The sequence below is a fragment of the Eleginops maclovinus genome, chromosome 19 (assembly GCF_036324505.1).
Source record: "Eleginops maclovinus isolate JMC-PN-2008 ecotype Puerto Natales chromosome 19, JC_Emac_rtc_rv5, whole genome shotgun sequence".
Classification (NCBI taxonomy): Eukaryota; Metazoa; Chordata; class Actinopteri; order Perciformes; family Eleginopidae; genus Eleginops; species Eleginops maclovinus.
The window spans coordinates 10,522,255-10,538,217 of record NC_086367.1 but is presented as its reverse complement, the minus strand read 5'-3'; the positions used below and the strand labels follow the sequence as shown (position 1 = coordinate 10,538,217).

Sequence of the window (15,963 nt, the reverse complement as noted above, 5' to 3'; positions counted from 1 at the left end):
CTGAGGAGCATCTTTTTTTCTGCCATTGATTGTTGGAATATTTATTTTAGCTTCTTAAGTATATGCAAGTACAACTATGGCATGTTAGACTTGACATTATTTTTTTGTAATTGTCAGCAGAATCAATGTTGAAGATCAATAAAAATCTTCCAGTGACATTTAAACATTGATAAATTAAGGGGGGAAAAAATCCATCACCTGCATTTTCATGTTTTTTATTGAAATACATCAGAAGATCCTTCTGTCATGGAGGGTTACAGTCTTTGAGCAGAGTACTGATCAATATATGGACCCAATGCTACCTCCATTTGAAATACCAGGTCATCTCACTATCATCTAGTAAATCTTCTAGACTGTCATCGTCCTCCCACTCCTCCTCCATCATCCTCTCATGCTCTTCATCTCTACCGGTTTGCTTGCTCTCCTGTTCCTCACCGTCAGAAGCTGGCAGCTGTGACTCTCCATGTGGGACAACTTGTGATAGGAATATTTCATCCAACTGCTCCCAATGTCGTAGGACTTCAGCCTCTTCCGGATTCAAATGGGTCTCATCTTTTCCTATAAATTCTTCCTCCTCTTCACGAACAACAAACCCTGACCCATCCTCTTTTAACTGATGTAAATCCATCACCTTAGACTCAACTGAGGCCCTCTCCCTAAATCCTAACTCATCCGAATCAGGTTCAGCTTCAGGCATCACTCCAAGGATAAACCCACTTTCTTCTTCATCCTCTTCAAACCGCTCCTCCTCTTTTTCTATTTCTCCATCTGCCTGGTTTGGCTCTTCATTGTAACCACCATCATCATCATCATCATCATCATCATCGTAAGTCACTACATCCTCAGTTTCCAACGGGGTCTCTTGAGTGTGCAGCTTATTGGTGTTGTGTATCGTGGCCTGGCTGTCTCTGCTAATGCCGACTGGTAGAAAGCCATCGTCCTCTGCGTACGGTTGATCAGAGACCAGCAAAGACCCACTGCTGGCAAAACCTAAAAAGATAAGGTAGACATTTATAAATCATCACTTTCATTTGTATGAATTGAGCAGGACATTACAAGCAAATCTAATCACTTTCACATGACCTGGTCAATTTTGAGATATTGGGATGTTTTGCTTCCATAACAGGCCATAATCCAAAGGATTGTACAGAGGGGTTCATTCATGTATCACTGTCCTGATTTATATTTCATTTTATTCCTAAAAACATGACAAATATTAAGGTTTTCCAAAGCTGTTGACAGTATCTGAGATAAGAGATATCCAAAGTTCCCTCTGTAAAAAACCTTTAACTACTATTATGTCAACAATATAAAAATAAGAAAATTCACACCTGATTTTATCCAAATGGTCAGATTTCCGTTCTGGAAAATTATGCAAATTTGCACATTATCTTTTAATGATAATGCCTCATTTGCTTTGTAAAACGTACAAATATTGTCTTCCTGTAAACAAATAATGAAGTTTCATTGTCCCTTGAATTATTCATAAGGTCATAAGATAAATGTAACCAAGAGATATAAACATGTTTAGTGCCACTTAAAGTTACCACAATAATCCAATATATCTGGGTAGGAATGGGTGCATATACATCTGATAGGACAACAACAAAAAATAAGATACCTTCCATCATGGCCCTCTGGAGTTTGGAAGGCACACACTGTGAATCACAGCAATCACATATGGAGTCTTTACCAGTGAGGGCCTTCCAACTGTCATAGAAAAGACACACAGAATATTCTCAATCCACTTGGAAACAGGTAACAGACTATAGTCCTGTAATGGAAATGTAATTTAAAGTGTCAAAACTCACCTGTTTGTTTTGTAGGTGCATGATTTGTGAGCAGGACCTGGGTCTTCAGATGAGACCAATAACTTGCAGTGAATATTAACCTAAAAAAGAAACTTGGTTAAGCCACAGCTAAACAATAACAGAGTATCCAGAGAATTAGACACCACACTCACCTCAGAGTCAGGGTCTGCAGTGAACTGGAAAGCCTTGATGGAGAATCTGAGGGTCTTGTCTGTCCGAGAGATGAACCGAGACGCCCCCGGGTCGCTCTTACTGTCCAGCATACAGCTGTGGACAACAACTATATGACATTAAAGAACCAGAAGCAAAATATTTATTTTTTAAATGCACTACTGTCCACTTTACTCACCCAAAATTGTCAATGATGGCATATTTGAGGGATGATTTAGAGTCACTGGATGGTGAAGAATAGCAGGTATTGATGTACAGTTTTGATCCAGTTGAGAGGTGAGGGGCAGAGATCTGGAAATTAACCGTCTTTCCAAGCTGGTATACCTGTGAGTGGACAGGTGTGCTCCACGAATCTAATCAATATATCAAATAAGATAGGGCCATTTCCAACACTTTAACTGCAAAAAATAGAATCTCTTTATTCCTGCAATCTACATTTCTTTAAACATACCATCCATCAACTCCAACTGGAAGTCGTTGGAATCTCCCTTCAGATTTTTACGCATAACAGCAGCTTCCCAGGTGGGCTGCACAGTCAGCTTGTGCACATGGTGGATCCTGGACATGGAAATAGTTAACATCGAGCTTCAACACACACAAAATGTTGAAAAAAGCTGAGACAAACCTTTGATATCGGCATTCAATGCCCACATCGATCCGCTGCGCTGTAGTTGGGAAACGTTTTGGCGAAGGCTCATAATGGAGTGTGAATTTGTAGAGCAGATAACCGGGGGTCGACTGTCAAAGTCCAAGAGGGGTACAAGAGACTCTGTGATTTTAAAAGTATGCAGGGACAGAAACTATTATTTGGAATCAAATGAAAACAATCTTACCTCCCGCACGGCTCCACACGCCGTCAGAGGGTACGTGAAGAGCAGGTCACCGTAGGGTCTGAGAACCCCGTTGCTTTTGCAGCCGTTGCCTAATCTCAGCTCCTCTGCATCTGCACCCTGGCCGAAGAACGCTGGTTTGACCCGCAAGACAAAGTCCGACGTGGAGCAGGTGACAGAAGCTTTTGGCAGGTAAGCAAAGTCCGACTGGAGCTTTGCCTCTGGACCCATGGATCTGGAAGTGAGTAGAGACATTGGGGAAGTGATGGCAGGTAACCTGTGGGAGGATTCTCTTTCGCCTGTCGTTAAATGTTTGATAGATTTTGATTTATGCTGTTTAAAATGCGTTTCCTTTCTGGTGAATGGAGATTCATAAGTGTCCTGTGCGTAGCTGAGGATGCCAAGTGATAAAACACTCCACATAATATAGAGATGCCACTTTGTTTTCATCGCAACAGACTGCTGTCCTTCTACCTTTCCCTTTCAATCTGTGCGAGAAGCTCAGCCACGGCTGGGGGTGATTAGGCGCGAGGATAAATCAGCAGCCTGTAGAACGCGAGGTAGGGCCTACAGCTTCATTTGAGTGATTCAGTCTTTAAAAGGAACCAGTGGCAGTTTCTATGTTTATTCATGACATAAAATCCTGATCTTACGACTGTAGCAGAGTGAGTTTTATTTTAGAAAGATTATAAATCAAAAATAAATAGCGAAATGTACTTAACTTTTTGGGTGCAGTGAGAACTAGAAAAAAAATTGTTCTGATATTAAAATGAACAAAAACAAAACTAACTATTTTGTATTGAACACAAGCCTTTATTTCTTTGAATTCAATCCCAACAAAAAATGTAACAAATAATTGTTAGTATCATTATGCAACGTTTGTTAATATTTGATTTAGAAAATACTTACTGTGAATATGTGGTAGGACCTATTTATTGGCAGTATATCTACAGTAGATTCATGAACATTAATGTCAAAGGGTTCAAAACTATGAAACTCACAATTTAGGCTTTTATCAATGGGAGAATAATCTTCCCTTTAAAATATAGCTGAATAATTTAGTGTGTTGGTAATTCAAAGACGAAGTTTTTTTTCTGTTTTGACAAACTTTATTTACAGACTTAAATTAAAAATGTACAGCACAATTTTGTATCTCTTCATTGATTTATATATTGCTCAACAAGGTCAAACTTAGAGAAAAGTATTTACATATTATACACACATCTGCAAATAACACGTAGGAGATGTAATGTGCTTCATTCAACTCTTTCAGAGCAATTTAGAATGAAAATATTAGATACAGAAAGATATTAAGTTTCATAGAAATTTCTATGAAACTTAATAATACGAGTAAGACAATAAGATCTGGAAGAATCCCAACACTGTAAAGGCAGTATGTTTATCACATTACAGCAACTTGTGCCATTGTCTTTTCCTAGAGAAAGAAAAAGAAATCCACCATTTCGATGTTTGATCTCAAGTTTTTTCCACAGGACATGAAAACCACTAACTCATCAATAACCACTCACTGTCTATAAATTATTATCAATTATGTGCCTTCATAAGAAACAAAAAAATAATCCCTTAAATATTTCATTCAAATAAATAGTTAAATAAATCATTGTTCCCTTCCCTTTGGGAAGTGAGAACATGCTGAAATGAAGTGGACTACGTGACAGCACATTCAGAAAGATCTAATAAACTAGAAGAGAAGAGATTGGCTGAAATGTGAAAGGACAGAAAAGGTTGAATGGGAAAAACTATTCTTTGAAGCAAGATTAAAAAAAACCTGAGCAGCAATTTTAACAGAAAATCTCATTGCAACTAATAATTTAAGATGTAAATGTAAGGCAGTGATTCACATATACAGTACATCATACCCCAAGGTGCCATTTCCCCTTCAGGAGATTCAAGTTTTTAGCTTTCTAAATTAATCTAAAAGTAACAACGGCACCCAATAAGAAGTATAAAATGGAGCACAGCTTCATACAACTCCAGTTAGTGGGATAGTGCTGGTATACCCTTGATAAATAAGGGCTGATAGTGTGCTTTTCCTTCTCCTGTCTGAATGGAAAGTCAAACACAAGTGACCTAAGACATGGTAAACATTAACAGTAACATCATTCTCCAGTCTGCACGAGTGAAGGTCAGAGCATGTAAACCAGCAACAAATACTTCCTAAACTACCACAGATCACAAGCTGTGTCCCAATTCTGACCAAGTATTTCAGTATGTAGTGCATTCACACCGAAGTGATGAAAAAAAAAAAAAAAATGCTTGTGCAGGTAAAAAAACATTGTATAAAAGGAACATCTCAGTAAACAAAGTCACACTTCTTTGGAAAATGAGTTTGATTTCTCTCTCTGTTTTTCCACTATAGAATGATTACAACTCCAATGACTCACAGTTATTGAATCAAAAACAAAAAAGGGTGTCTCTTTCTTAAAATGATAAGGATTTCACTGTGCATTTCTTTAGTCCATGGACAGTGCTGTGTGACAGTTAAACAATTTAAGTACAGTATGGCAATGTGTAACCTTTTAAGTTTTGGCAGATGTAATTGGGACACAGCTGGAGAAGCCCCAGACTGGCCACTAGAGGGCGCTGTAAGACTGTGTGGTCCACTGCAGGGAGCCTTAATACTGATGATGTTTGTGCAGCAGTTGTGGTCTGTGGTCTCTCTGTTAGTCCAGATAGTTGGTGGTCTTGTCCCTCGACAGTTTTGTGCAAATACATTAAAGCAGCTGCGGTGTCTGGCTCGTCCGCTGTGGCTACACGTCACTCTCCAGCGCTGAAGTTTCAGACTCAGAGTCCCTGTGAAAAGATGCAAAAACACACAAATTACACACAAAGGACTTGGCTTGTCTGGACAGGGTGAATAAGTGGGGGGCTAAACAGTTTTTTTTAAAGGTTTCATTTAAATGTAGCTCAGGTTTACAGAGTGGAACCGAACTTAGCATCTATCTGGTTTCTTTACAGCAGGCGTGCACAAGTCCTGCGCTGTTCGGCTATCCTGAAGCAAGCAAAAGTACGTCTACATAGATGTGTTCTTCTGTATGGTTTCACTTACAGCAATTTCTGGAGAAGCTTCTGGTTGCCCTGCCTCCTTTCTTCATCAATAGGATAGGTCTTCAATATCAAAAGTCCCACAGCTATAAGTGCCACAGGCACAGGAGAGACCAGCACCTTCAGGGTTAAACTGACCGCCTCGGGTTGTATACAGCTCCCGGTCACATAGCCCGCAAATCTGCGAAAAAATGTAGATAGAGGGAGAAATGTTGAGCTGATGTGAAAACTGTTGGGCAACGCTGTTAAGGGAAGGATTATGGGATTGTCGACCACATGATCACCAGACTGATGAACGCTAACATCGAGCTAATCTCTTATAGTGTTGGAGACAGAAATCAGCTTTCAGAGGTGACGGTGAGGATTCAAATGTACGCGAGAATCATTCTACAGATATTGAACTCACTTTAAACTGAGGGTAGAGACACCCAGGGACACTCCAGAGGCAAATTTGATGAAGAACACGTAGAAGGAGTAGAAGAGGGCTTCATGACCGTGGATGTCTGGGTTTTTAACCTTGAAGTCGTCCACGACATCAGGAAGCATTGACCTGAAAAACACAACATTTAGAGGGATACTCCAGACTAAAATCCACATCTGCGTACGGATGGCGTGGATTGTGTAGTATAACTCGTGCTTACCATGGCAGGAGGAAAGCTGCCGCCACGCTCACACCTGCCGCCACGGATACCAAGTAAGAAATGATCAGGTGGCTCTTGATGGAGATGATGAGGATCATGAAGGGTACGGCCCACTATAGAAAGAGACAGAAGGATGTAAGCAAATCCATAACATTACATCCTTTTCGAATTAATGTCTTTGTAGTGTCAAAAATAAGATGTTTTTTTACTTACACTGATGCCAAAGTAAACCGCCTTCTTCTTTCCAAAGCGCGTCAGAAACCACTGCCACCACGGGATGGTCAGAGTCCCTGATAGCTGGAAAAACAAAATATGACACAGAATTATCAGTATAGCCGTTTCATTAAATCTCATCATCAATGCGTTCTAAATATTAAATGTTGTACAACGTTTATTTCTAACAATAAAAACTACTCGTATATCTGGAATTGTTCAACCAGATGAAGCTTTTTATCGAATTAGCCTTATCAGAAAGAAAATAAGAGGCATTCAAATCTTGAGGCCATGCAGATTAGGTTGTTGCTCTTTTTATCTTGATTTAACAAAAATAAGTAGTTAGCTCTTCTCTGACATCGTTTCACGTGATACAAACATTTTGTGTGTTGCAGGAGACACTGAGCTCATGTCTTTTGGTACATATTGAAGTTTTAACATCAACTGTGGCAATATGGCTTTTTGTAGTTGAGTCATTGAGGCCATATCTAAATCAAAAATATATGATAATAGTGTACCAGATTTGTCACAGTTTTTGTTTTGAAGAGGGCTTTTTTTTGTTTTTGCATGAATGCATTTTCCTTGGAAACATTAACATAAAAACATAATACCTTCTGTGTGTAAATCATGAAATAGTACAAATATTGATTACAAAATCACTTATTATTCAAAAAGCAAAGTTGCATGTTGGACTTGCAGTGCTATAAGAATTTGATATAACTAGAAGCCTAGCTGCAGTTCTGGGCACGATGGATTAATGTCAACATAAATTCAGCATTAAAACCAATCAGATTTCCAACTGGCCTTCAATAAAAGTAAAGAAAATATGGGACCCTGAAAGATGAAGTGACCACTGCAGGGTGAAGTCAAGGAACAAGGGCACAATATGCTTTGTGTGTTCTTGACTTAACCCTGCAGGAAAACCTTTGACCTCCAGGTTAAACTCGGTCAACCAGTGTTAATTGACCACACAAGAACAAGCTTAGCACTGAGAAACATCAACTGGGGTGGGGACACAATGGGAAATATGTCCTTTCTCCCCCTCAACTCTCATATCTCCAAATATGATACATGGTGCCGAAAAATGTTTCCACTCCTAATCAGACGGGAAGGCAGCAGAGCAGAAAGCAGCGAGAGAAGGTCGCAACAAATGGTGCCCGTTCCCATGGTGGGAGTGAGGGATCGCCGAGGCAACAAAAGCACCACTGTGCGCCTGTCTGTACCTCGATCTCCTACTGACGCCAAGCGAGTGTGTGACAGGGAGACAGGGTTCCCAGGAGCCCAAACAACACCTCCTCTCACCCTGAAAATCTGCTCTTTCAGCGCTGGTACCATACGCCTCCTCGTGTGAAGGAAGGCCAGAAAACCCTAGAAACGCAGGGAGCTTACTGCTGACCACAGGGACAGCCAAACACGGTCTTCTGTTGCAGATAGCATCCAAATCTAACAGTGACTAGGGCTTTTACACGGAGGTAAACAGTCCTTCAGTAGAAAAAGAAAACACTCACCATGATGACCAGGAGAATATTCTGGAAGTGTTTCCTATGACCGAGAGAGTGGGTGATAAAAAGAGCAAAGTTTCCCTCCAGAAGCTGAACAAAACAAAAGGAAAACATCTTTAAGCAATTTACAGTCACAGATAAAGAAATGGTTTCATATTTGAGGAAAATAACTCTATATTGTGTTTGTTTAATGTTGATATGAGCACAAGGTGTGCCTTTAGACAGGTAGCTGCCCATTTATTTAAGCTAAGCTACATGTCCCCGCCTATGCATATATGCCTTTAACGATGACCTAAATAAAATCTTCTGTATCCAGAGTGAAACACATAGGGAAACTAAACATTACCATGAAGGCCAGAGAGGTGAAGAGGAAGCCGATGACCAGTTTGACGTACGGTCCGTGACTCATCACCAGACAGATGCCCTGACGGAAGGTAAGTAGTGTTTTCTTTCGGCCGTTATCTATAAACCGGTTTAGAGGAAAAGAGAACAAGAGATAAGACAGCTAGAAAGAATTTCCATCAGGATTATAATCACTACACAGGGACATCATGATACAGTGTTCTGTTAAGCATCTTGTTCTTTAGACATTTAGCGTCCGACAGAATGTGGCCAACACATTTTTCGGGAAAATCTGTGATAAGAAGTTAACATGCTGCCCAAGGACGACTGATGCAAACGTTGAATCAGTCGTGGGACAAAGTTAACACACATGGGACTCAAATCTTGGCTATGAGGGCCTGTCCTTTTTTTGTTTGGAAGGGTTTCCAAGTGTTTCAATTAACAGAACTAATGTTTGAATGTTGAATTCCTTCAAAATGAAATCGGGATGACATTTCAAAGCTAAATACTGTAACTATGTTGTATTGTGTGTTATAGGGCTTGTCAGTCAAATGCAGTCTTAGTTGTTTTTTTTATGTGGTCATGTTGAGTCAAAAATCCTCACATTCATGACTGAAGTCTGACTGTCTAAGTTATGCGTCTCTTGTCCGCAGCTCTGCTAATATTACAAATATTCAACTTTGGCACTGGAGAACTTCTTTTGGCATTTCATGGATTCATACCTTTTTTCTCCTTTACACCCAGAAACAAGACTGCGGCACAGAAGACGTAGATGATACAGATGACGCCTGAAGCAATTAGGTACGCTTGTTTCTGGAGATAGAAAACACAGCGTTAGCTTGTACAAACTTTAGTATCATTCATGTGACACAATGCAAAAGACTTGAGAAACTCACCGTTTCCTCCAGTGACACGCCGGTTGCATTGGTTGAGTTACTGCTGTCGAGCTCATCAGTCTCAGGGCAATTTGTGACGCCACCTACTATCTGTCCCTGGATCGCTGTGCCTAGCACTGTGCCCAGCACCTCAACTGTCATACCTGAGAGCAACAGAGAGAAGGAGTGTCAGTGCCTCAACCACAACACACATCATGTTAGATCACACGTGAGCGGACGTACGATAAGCAGTGGCCGAGTCCCGCTCCTTTTGGTCGTTGGTGATGAACATGGTGAGGGCTGAATATGGCACGTGGAAGCACTGCAAACACAAACACAGTGAGGTTAGTTTACGCACTAGGCCGAGGGGAACTAAGTGCTGGGGAGTGTCAACAAAACCTACTAACCGTCTGCATGGACTGGAAGAGGCAGTAAAAGATCAGGTACCACACGATCTTCCCATCCTCAAATGGAGGCACGTACCAGATCAGGAAGTACGTCAGCACTGCAAACGGAGTAGAGCAAAGGATCCTGGGAAGAGATGGGTGGAGGATTGTTAGGAGACAGTATGATAAAAGGCACATTTCAAATAATAAACATTTGTCTTTAATGAGCAAATTTGTGTTTTGGAACAATATGGACACAGCCTGCCGTTTAAAGAGTTCTGCCAACTGTTACTGTAGCTTTACTCCAACCTTTTCACTTTTCCGTCCTTATAGCCACTTCTTTTCAACTCTCTCCCTGCCGCTTTGTGAATAATCCCCCTATTCCTGCCTTGTTGGAGCTCGTGTTTGGAAAAAGGGCTCAGTGTGGGCTGCAGAAGGAGAATGGGGGTGACCTGGATGAACGGTGAGGCCACCCTGGCCCCACTGCGCTCTCGCCCCACTCAGACCCAGCAGCTTTTTCCTATAAGCTCCAGCTGACCTCGGGCTGGAGCCACTTCAGAAACTGTTTTCAAAAACAACAGTCCAGCATAACTCCTTATAAACATGAAGATATCGTAGTTTTTTTTTTTAAACAAGCCTACTTTTAGGACTTTTCTGCCACACTGGAAAGGGAAACATTACATAAACAGAAAATATAATTATTTTGGTACCAATTTTGTTTTTTAAACTAAAAACTATGAATACTCTCTGGTTCCAACTTCTCAATTGTGTAGTTGTGCTGCCTGTGTTATGGTGAACATGACACTTTAGGGTTCAGGACTGTTAAACAAAACAAGCCGTTTGAAGGTCCCACTGGCTCCTGGAATCTATAATTTATTGTTGTTTCTTTTTGTCTTTTTTCTGACATCTGATTGACCAAACAATTAACCGAAAAGAAAGCTTGAAGATTTGTCGATGACAAAACCGGCCTGATTTCTTTGCATACATTTTTTCTGAGGTGTCATGCAAAAAAGGGGAAGGGCTGTCTGTATCCTGAGCGCCATATCGCTAAACAGAAAGTGAAGTTTCTTTAATGAACAAGACTTTTGCACTTGCACGTGGTCATATGAACCCTCCGCCCCCCTGCTTGTGTGAACACACATGGGAAATTGAAAAGAAAGCACCTCCTTATTGCCTCTATCGTCTGACTGAATCAGGCTAATGAGAGCTCATTTATCTGGAAATTGAGGCCAATTTGCGACTGTTTCGCAGGCTGCCATGGCTGATTGAACACACACTACAGATTCTTTCTGTGTCACATTTTGAGGTCAGTTAAGCACAGGAAATGACCTTAAGGTGCAAACACTAAATCCATTTGCACAGAGCACAGATAAGATTCAGACTATACCTAGTGTCACATGATCTTTATAAACATGTTCAGCACATACAGGAACAACAGGTGAGGATGTAAAACAAGACCTCTGTGTGTTCCTGTCTAACGTCTGGTGGTTCCTCTGCAAATTATAGCTACACGAGCCAAATAGGATCATGTACATGTTCCCCATTTTAACAATGACCTTCTTACTTCAACCAAGCACGCTTCTTGACCCAAGGTAACCTCTCTGGCCACCCTCCTAAGAAATCACACACACACAGACACAGACACAGACACACCCCTATTGCTTTGAGCTGATGGTGTGTTGAGGGTTTGACCAATCGCAGCAGAAGCCGGTTAACTCCCCTCCCCCACCGAATCCAAGCCACATGCAACTCGACTACATGCGCAGTCGGCATTTCTGAAGCCATCATGATGCTCAAGATATAACTGAGACCTCACGTGAGAGAAATGCTTGTAAAGTATTTAGATCAGCTCCTGCTTCATGGAAGTGGTATTTATTTCCCCAGATTAACTCAAAGCAAACATTTCCATCTGGTGATTTTATCTATATCATGCTTTCAATTACATAATCCTGGTACAAATAGCAAGTGTACATTTAATATAATTTAATAGCAGATCTCACACACACACACACACACACACACACACACACACACACACACACACACACACACACACACACACACACACACACACACACACACACACACACACACACACACACACACACACACACACACACACACACACACACACACACACACACACACACACACACTATTTTAGCAAGCAAACAAGTAAAGCGATTAACATTTACATAATAAGCTACAAGCTCAAAAGACATTCAAAAAGAAAACCACAGTTGTCCTGACTGACAGTAAAAACAGCTGCTGGATTCCACCACACAGCCGGAGAAGAAAGAGTGAACAGGAAGAAATGCTGATGAGTGCATTTGGATGGTTACCCCTTAGTTTTAGTGTGCGTCATACGGATATGATGCAGTGTTTCATACTGACTATCCTCTCACACTGTAACTCATTACCAGCCAATCCAACCTTGTTGCCATGGTTACTGCCAACAGCTCATGAGCTGGATTTTCACTCTCCTATGCACTCATTTTCAATATTTCCTTATTATCTCTTCATATCCTCTTCGCTTTGTGAACTTGTCATAAATGCAGGTGCTGCTGTGAGATTCAAACACCTACCAGGGCATCATGCGGCCGACGCCTGTCCATCTACTCCGGCTCACAAAGAAACCCACTGTGGGGTCTGTGACAGCGTCCCAGGCCCGGCCCACAAACAGGATTATAGAGGCATGGAAAGGATCCAGCTAAAGGGAGAAAGTGAGAAAAGAGTGAGTCATACAACCCAAACAGAGAGGATATGCTACCTCATATGGTACGGCTAGGCGGTGATTCTGATGAACTGTGTCATGTGTTTGAGTCAATTCAAAGCCACTGTAATGGTCTCATCTCTGGAGCTGAGTGCCCTTTAGTTTAGGTCCTACTGTGTACAGTGGAAAAGTCTAATTTGCTAATTGAGTAACAAAGCAGTAGGGTCGAGGTTAATGCGCTTGAACGGCTACTGCAGGATGAACACTGTTAAACTGATACAAAGCTGAGGAGAGCGAACACAAGCTTTAGCCTTGGAGTTAATCAGCAAGCAGAACTACGGGAAAAATGCATTCCTACAACTTTTCCCTGTTACACAAATGTTTGCCTTTCCTAACAAATTCAAAGTCACAGTGTTTTGCAAGAAAAAATGGTTTTATAGCTCAGACAAGTGTGATTTCACTATTGTGTGTGGTTCTTGCCATCACCTGAGCCACATCCAGTAGGTACAGTTGCAGGAAGAAGCCCAGAGCGCTGCCTGTGATCTGGTAGGGAGCCCCACCGATGGCATAGCAGAGTTTGTTCCACACAGACAGACGATTCCTCTGGTCCTTTGGCTGGAAGACAAAGAAAGGGAGGGACAGAGTCAGTGTCATTTCGTTAGTCTGGCTTTATAACAGCTTTTGCATCTGTAAACATTGTGGTGCTATAAATTCAGATTGGCAGTGGCGTGCTACGTGATCATTATCTCCAGCTCTCTTCTGTACTCTGGAGCTTATTAAATCCCTTGTTTTCTTCTTCAACTATTTTCATCCATCCTTTTGTCCAAAACTCTTCCCATAATTGATGCCCTGATAAACGGCTTGTAACCACAAGTGAGTGAAGATTGGCTAACTTCCCTCACCCCACTGCTCAGAATGCCAGATTACAGACAAATCCCAGAGGCGGTCAGACATTGGCGTGAATGTATGAGGTTACTGTAGGTCGCACACACTCATACTACATTCCCGTGTTGCCATTGGCTCTAGCGATAGGATGTTGGAGGTAGTGTAACATTTCATGCTGAGTAGCCAACAGTCAGCAGAGAGCTTAGAGTCTTATCCCATCGTGCAGCCAAGGCCAATCACCTGCAACGTCTGATAAAGACAGCAAGGGGATCTCTACATCAGGGCTCACATCCTCATGCATCAGCAGCATCTCAACATGATGGGAGGAACTTGATGCCGCTGTATTCACAAATCAGGAAGACCTAAAAGTAACAAGCCTATGTGGGAATATTTATTTAGTGAAAATAAAACCCAAATAAGGAATACTGTAGACAACCTTTGATGATCCCTCAACAACATATGACTAATGTCTTCCATTTATAGGTGTATCTATCAAGTAATCTTTGGCCAAATTGACAAGTATTTTTATTTTAAATGAATAAGATACATTTTTTTATTACGTCGTTTTCTGTTTTATCTAAAAAATGTCTTAACTTCATTCTCTGTTAGGTATAAAGACATATTTGAGGGATATATTTGCTTATTTATTCAATACCTTAGATGGCATTTAAAAGTAGATCATCTTAGATCATTCAGGCTCATGTCAATCTGATATTGCTGTTAAAAGAGTTATAACTCTGATGTTTAGAAGCACCCAAAAAGTGTAAGATTGAACATGAATCATGCAGCTCTTGAGGATATTTGACGTTTTACGACACATCTGTCCTTATTCATCCCTGCTGACAGTACGGTTAAAATCAGATGTTTAAATTGTTGAATAAGACGTGGTCCCTTTTAAAATGAAAAACCTTTATGTTGCACTCACGAGCAGCTGTCCGAGGACAGATGGACGAACCGGGTTCAATTCAAAAGGGAGATTATGAAAACCCGAAAGGAAATAATGGAAGGTTACACGTTACTTTTCAATTTAGGCGCGCTAAACGCTATAGCGGCGGCACCTCCTCAAAAAACGTGGCAACGCATCTTTTAAAATAAACCAAAAAATTAAGTATATAAATGTTTTATCTTACCTTAGCTGTCTTGACCTCTGTATTTATAGGTTTGGCTGCTAGTAATCTCGCCGCGGACTGCTCAGCTCCCTCTCCTTTCGCCATTGCTCCTTCAATCACGTAAATAATATTATTTTTAAGATAACGTGATACTAGTCATTGTCAGAAGAAAGAAGCCGCTTCACAGCCTCATGCAGTGGTCTGAGCTGTGTGAATCACGTCTCTCGCTACTACTACGCCTACGTCACCAATGATGACGTGAACATCGCCTGTTCAGCGGTGGTGATGCTTTTAAGGGTCCCAAGGAAATCAAGAGACCAACCATTTTGTGATATACGTAAACCTTGGCATACGTTTTTTCAAATAAATAATAGCCTTAGGATATATTTACTCTACTTAATCTGTAAACTACAGCATGTTTAATTGGGATATTTCAAGAAAACATAATTGTATTTATAATGGTTGCTGTTTTTTGTTTCAACTGCAATCTGGGGGAAAAAAAATAACCTTCAGATGCACCTTGAATGTGGCAGCAAATCATGTCAAACTTTTCCTTTTGATAAAACATTAGCGATTTAGTTTTGTTTTATTATTGTAATGCTTTAAACAATTGAAAATACATGTGTTATTGCAGTGCAACAAAAAAAAGCAATGCAAACCATTTGAATTGAAAGTTTAACTTATAAGTGCAAAAATGGATTCACAACAGTGATGACTTCCCATTGACTCATAGAATTGATTCATTATTATAAACTCTCTCTCTCTGTCTTTCACACACACACTCACACACACACACACACACACACACACACACACACACACACACACACACACACACACACACACACACACACACACACACACACTACAGGTCATTACAATATAACCTCTAATTTCAAATAAGGGCAAGTGACCTGAAACCAGTGCCAAACGTGCAAAGGCCGTTGGATTTTTTTTTCATGTATTTCCTTCGTTCATGTTAACTTTCAACACATGCCGAATGTTATGCTGCATATTACCATCATATTTAATTATCATTTATTATGATGTAAGAACTATTAAAATGAAAATAATACAGACTGGACCTTACTGTATGGTGACATAACGTTTCTTGCAGATTTGATTTCATACAAACTATTTTAGTGGAGAAAGATATCTCCTCTTGGCAGTAGTGTGTGTGATATTGGGGCTTTTCTGAAACCAGATGCCACCCTCTGCTTTCTCATCCTGGTGCTACTGAAAGAAGTTTGCAGGTCATTTTAGCTACAGCATATGATATAATGACAGTTTCAGACTGCGTTCTGGCTCCCTTGGCAGCAGTGGCGTTTTCTCCCGGAGGCCAAGGGAGGCGTGGCCTCCTCATTTATATTCGATAAAAAAATATCCATGAGTTGGGATTCATGACGCACATTTTAGGTT

General features: G+C 40.8%; 2 protein-coding genes across 3 annotated transcripts; both read right to left on the bottom strand.

The window, feature by feature from the left end:
* Window positions 1–199: 199 nt before the first annotated feature.
* On the bottom strand, window positions 200–3,346 carry si:ch211-67f13.7 (uncharacterized protein LOC565426 homolog). 2 transcript variants are annotated; one of them, XM_063908433.1, is made up of 8 exons: window positions 2,816–3,346; window positions 2,608–2,720; window positions 2,434–2,540; window positions 2,161–2,335; window positions 1,964–2,078; window positions 1,812–1,891; window positions 1,622–1,710; window positions 200–990 (listed from the first exon to the last, which is right to left on the bottom strand). In XM_063908433.1, the coding sequence occupies exons 1-8, from the start codon at window positions 3,260–3,262 to the stop codon at window positions 299–301; spliced, it is 1,818 nt and encodes a 605-aa protein (XP_063764503.1). In that variant the 5' UTR covers window positions 3,263–3,346; the 3' UTR covers window positions 200–298. The 2 variants fall into 2 exon arrangements, with proteins under 2 accessions (XP_063764503.1, XP_063764504.1); XM_063908434.1 differs by lacking the exon at window positions 2,161–2,335 and having other exon boundaries at window positions 1,964–2,091.
* Window positions 3,347–4,470: 1,124 nt separating this feature from the next.
* Window positions 4,471–14,780, bottom strand: LOC134880969 (sodium-dependent lysophosphatidylcholine symporter 1-B-like). The gene is made up of 14 exons (XM_063908038.1): window positions 14,566–14,780; window positions 13,037–13,165; window positions 12,423–12,547; window positions 9,859–9,982; window positions 9,695–9,773; window positions 9,473–9,615; window positions 9,299–9,389; window positions 8,581–8,696; window positions 8,241–8,324; window positions 6,733–6,816; window positions 6,520–6,632; window positions 6,285–6,428; window positions 5,883–6,059; window positions 4,471–5,626 (listed from the first exon to the last, which is right to left on the bottom strand). Exons 1-14 carry the CDS (start codon window positions 14,647–14,649, stop codon window positions 5,584–5,586), a joined length of 1,536 nt encoding a protein of 511 aa, XP_063764108.1. The 5' UTR covers window positions 14,650–14,780; the 3' UTR covers window positions 4,471–5,583.
* Window positions 14,781–15,963: the final 1,183 nt, after the last annotated feature.

Bases quoted from the DNA above. Each gene is read 5' to 3' on its own strand.
- si:ch211-67f13.7 (XM_063908433.1), bottom strand. From the start codon at position 3,262: ATGAAAACAAAGTGGCATCTCTATATTATGTGGAGTGTTTTATCACTT. The intron at 1,711-1,811 runs GTGAGTTTTGAC...TTTCTATGACAG, and splicing joins TGCACCTACAAAACAAACAG to TTGGAAGGCCCTCACTGGTA. The intron at 991-1,621 runs GTATCTTATTTT...TTATCTTTTTAG, and splicing joins CCAGAGGGCCATGATGGAAG to GTTTTGCCAGCAGTGGGTCT.
- LOC134880969 (XM_063908038.1), bottom strand. From the start codon at position 14,649: ATGGCGAAAGGAGAGGGAGCTGAGCAGTCCGCGGCGAGATTACTAGCA. The intron at 9,983-12,422 runs GTAGGTGTTTGA...ATCTCTTCCCAG, and splicing joins GTCGGCCGCATGATGCCCTG to GATCCTTTGCTCTACTCCGT. The intron at 9,616-9,694 runs GTACGTCCGCTC...TGTTGCTCTCAG, and splicing joins GGACTCGGCCACTGCTTATC to GTATGACAGTTGAGGTGCTG.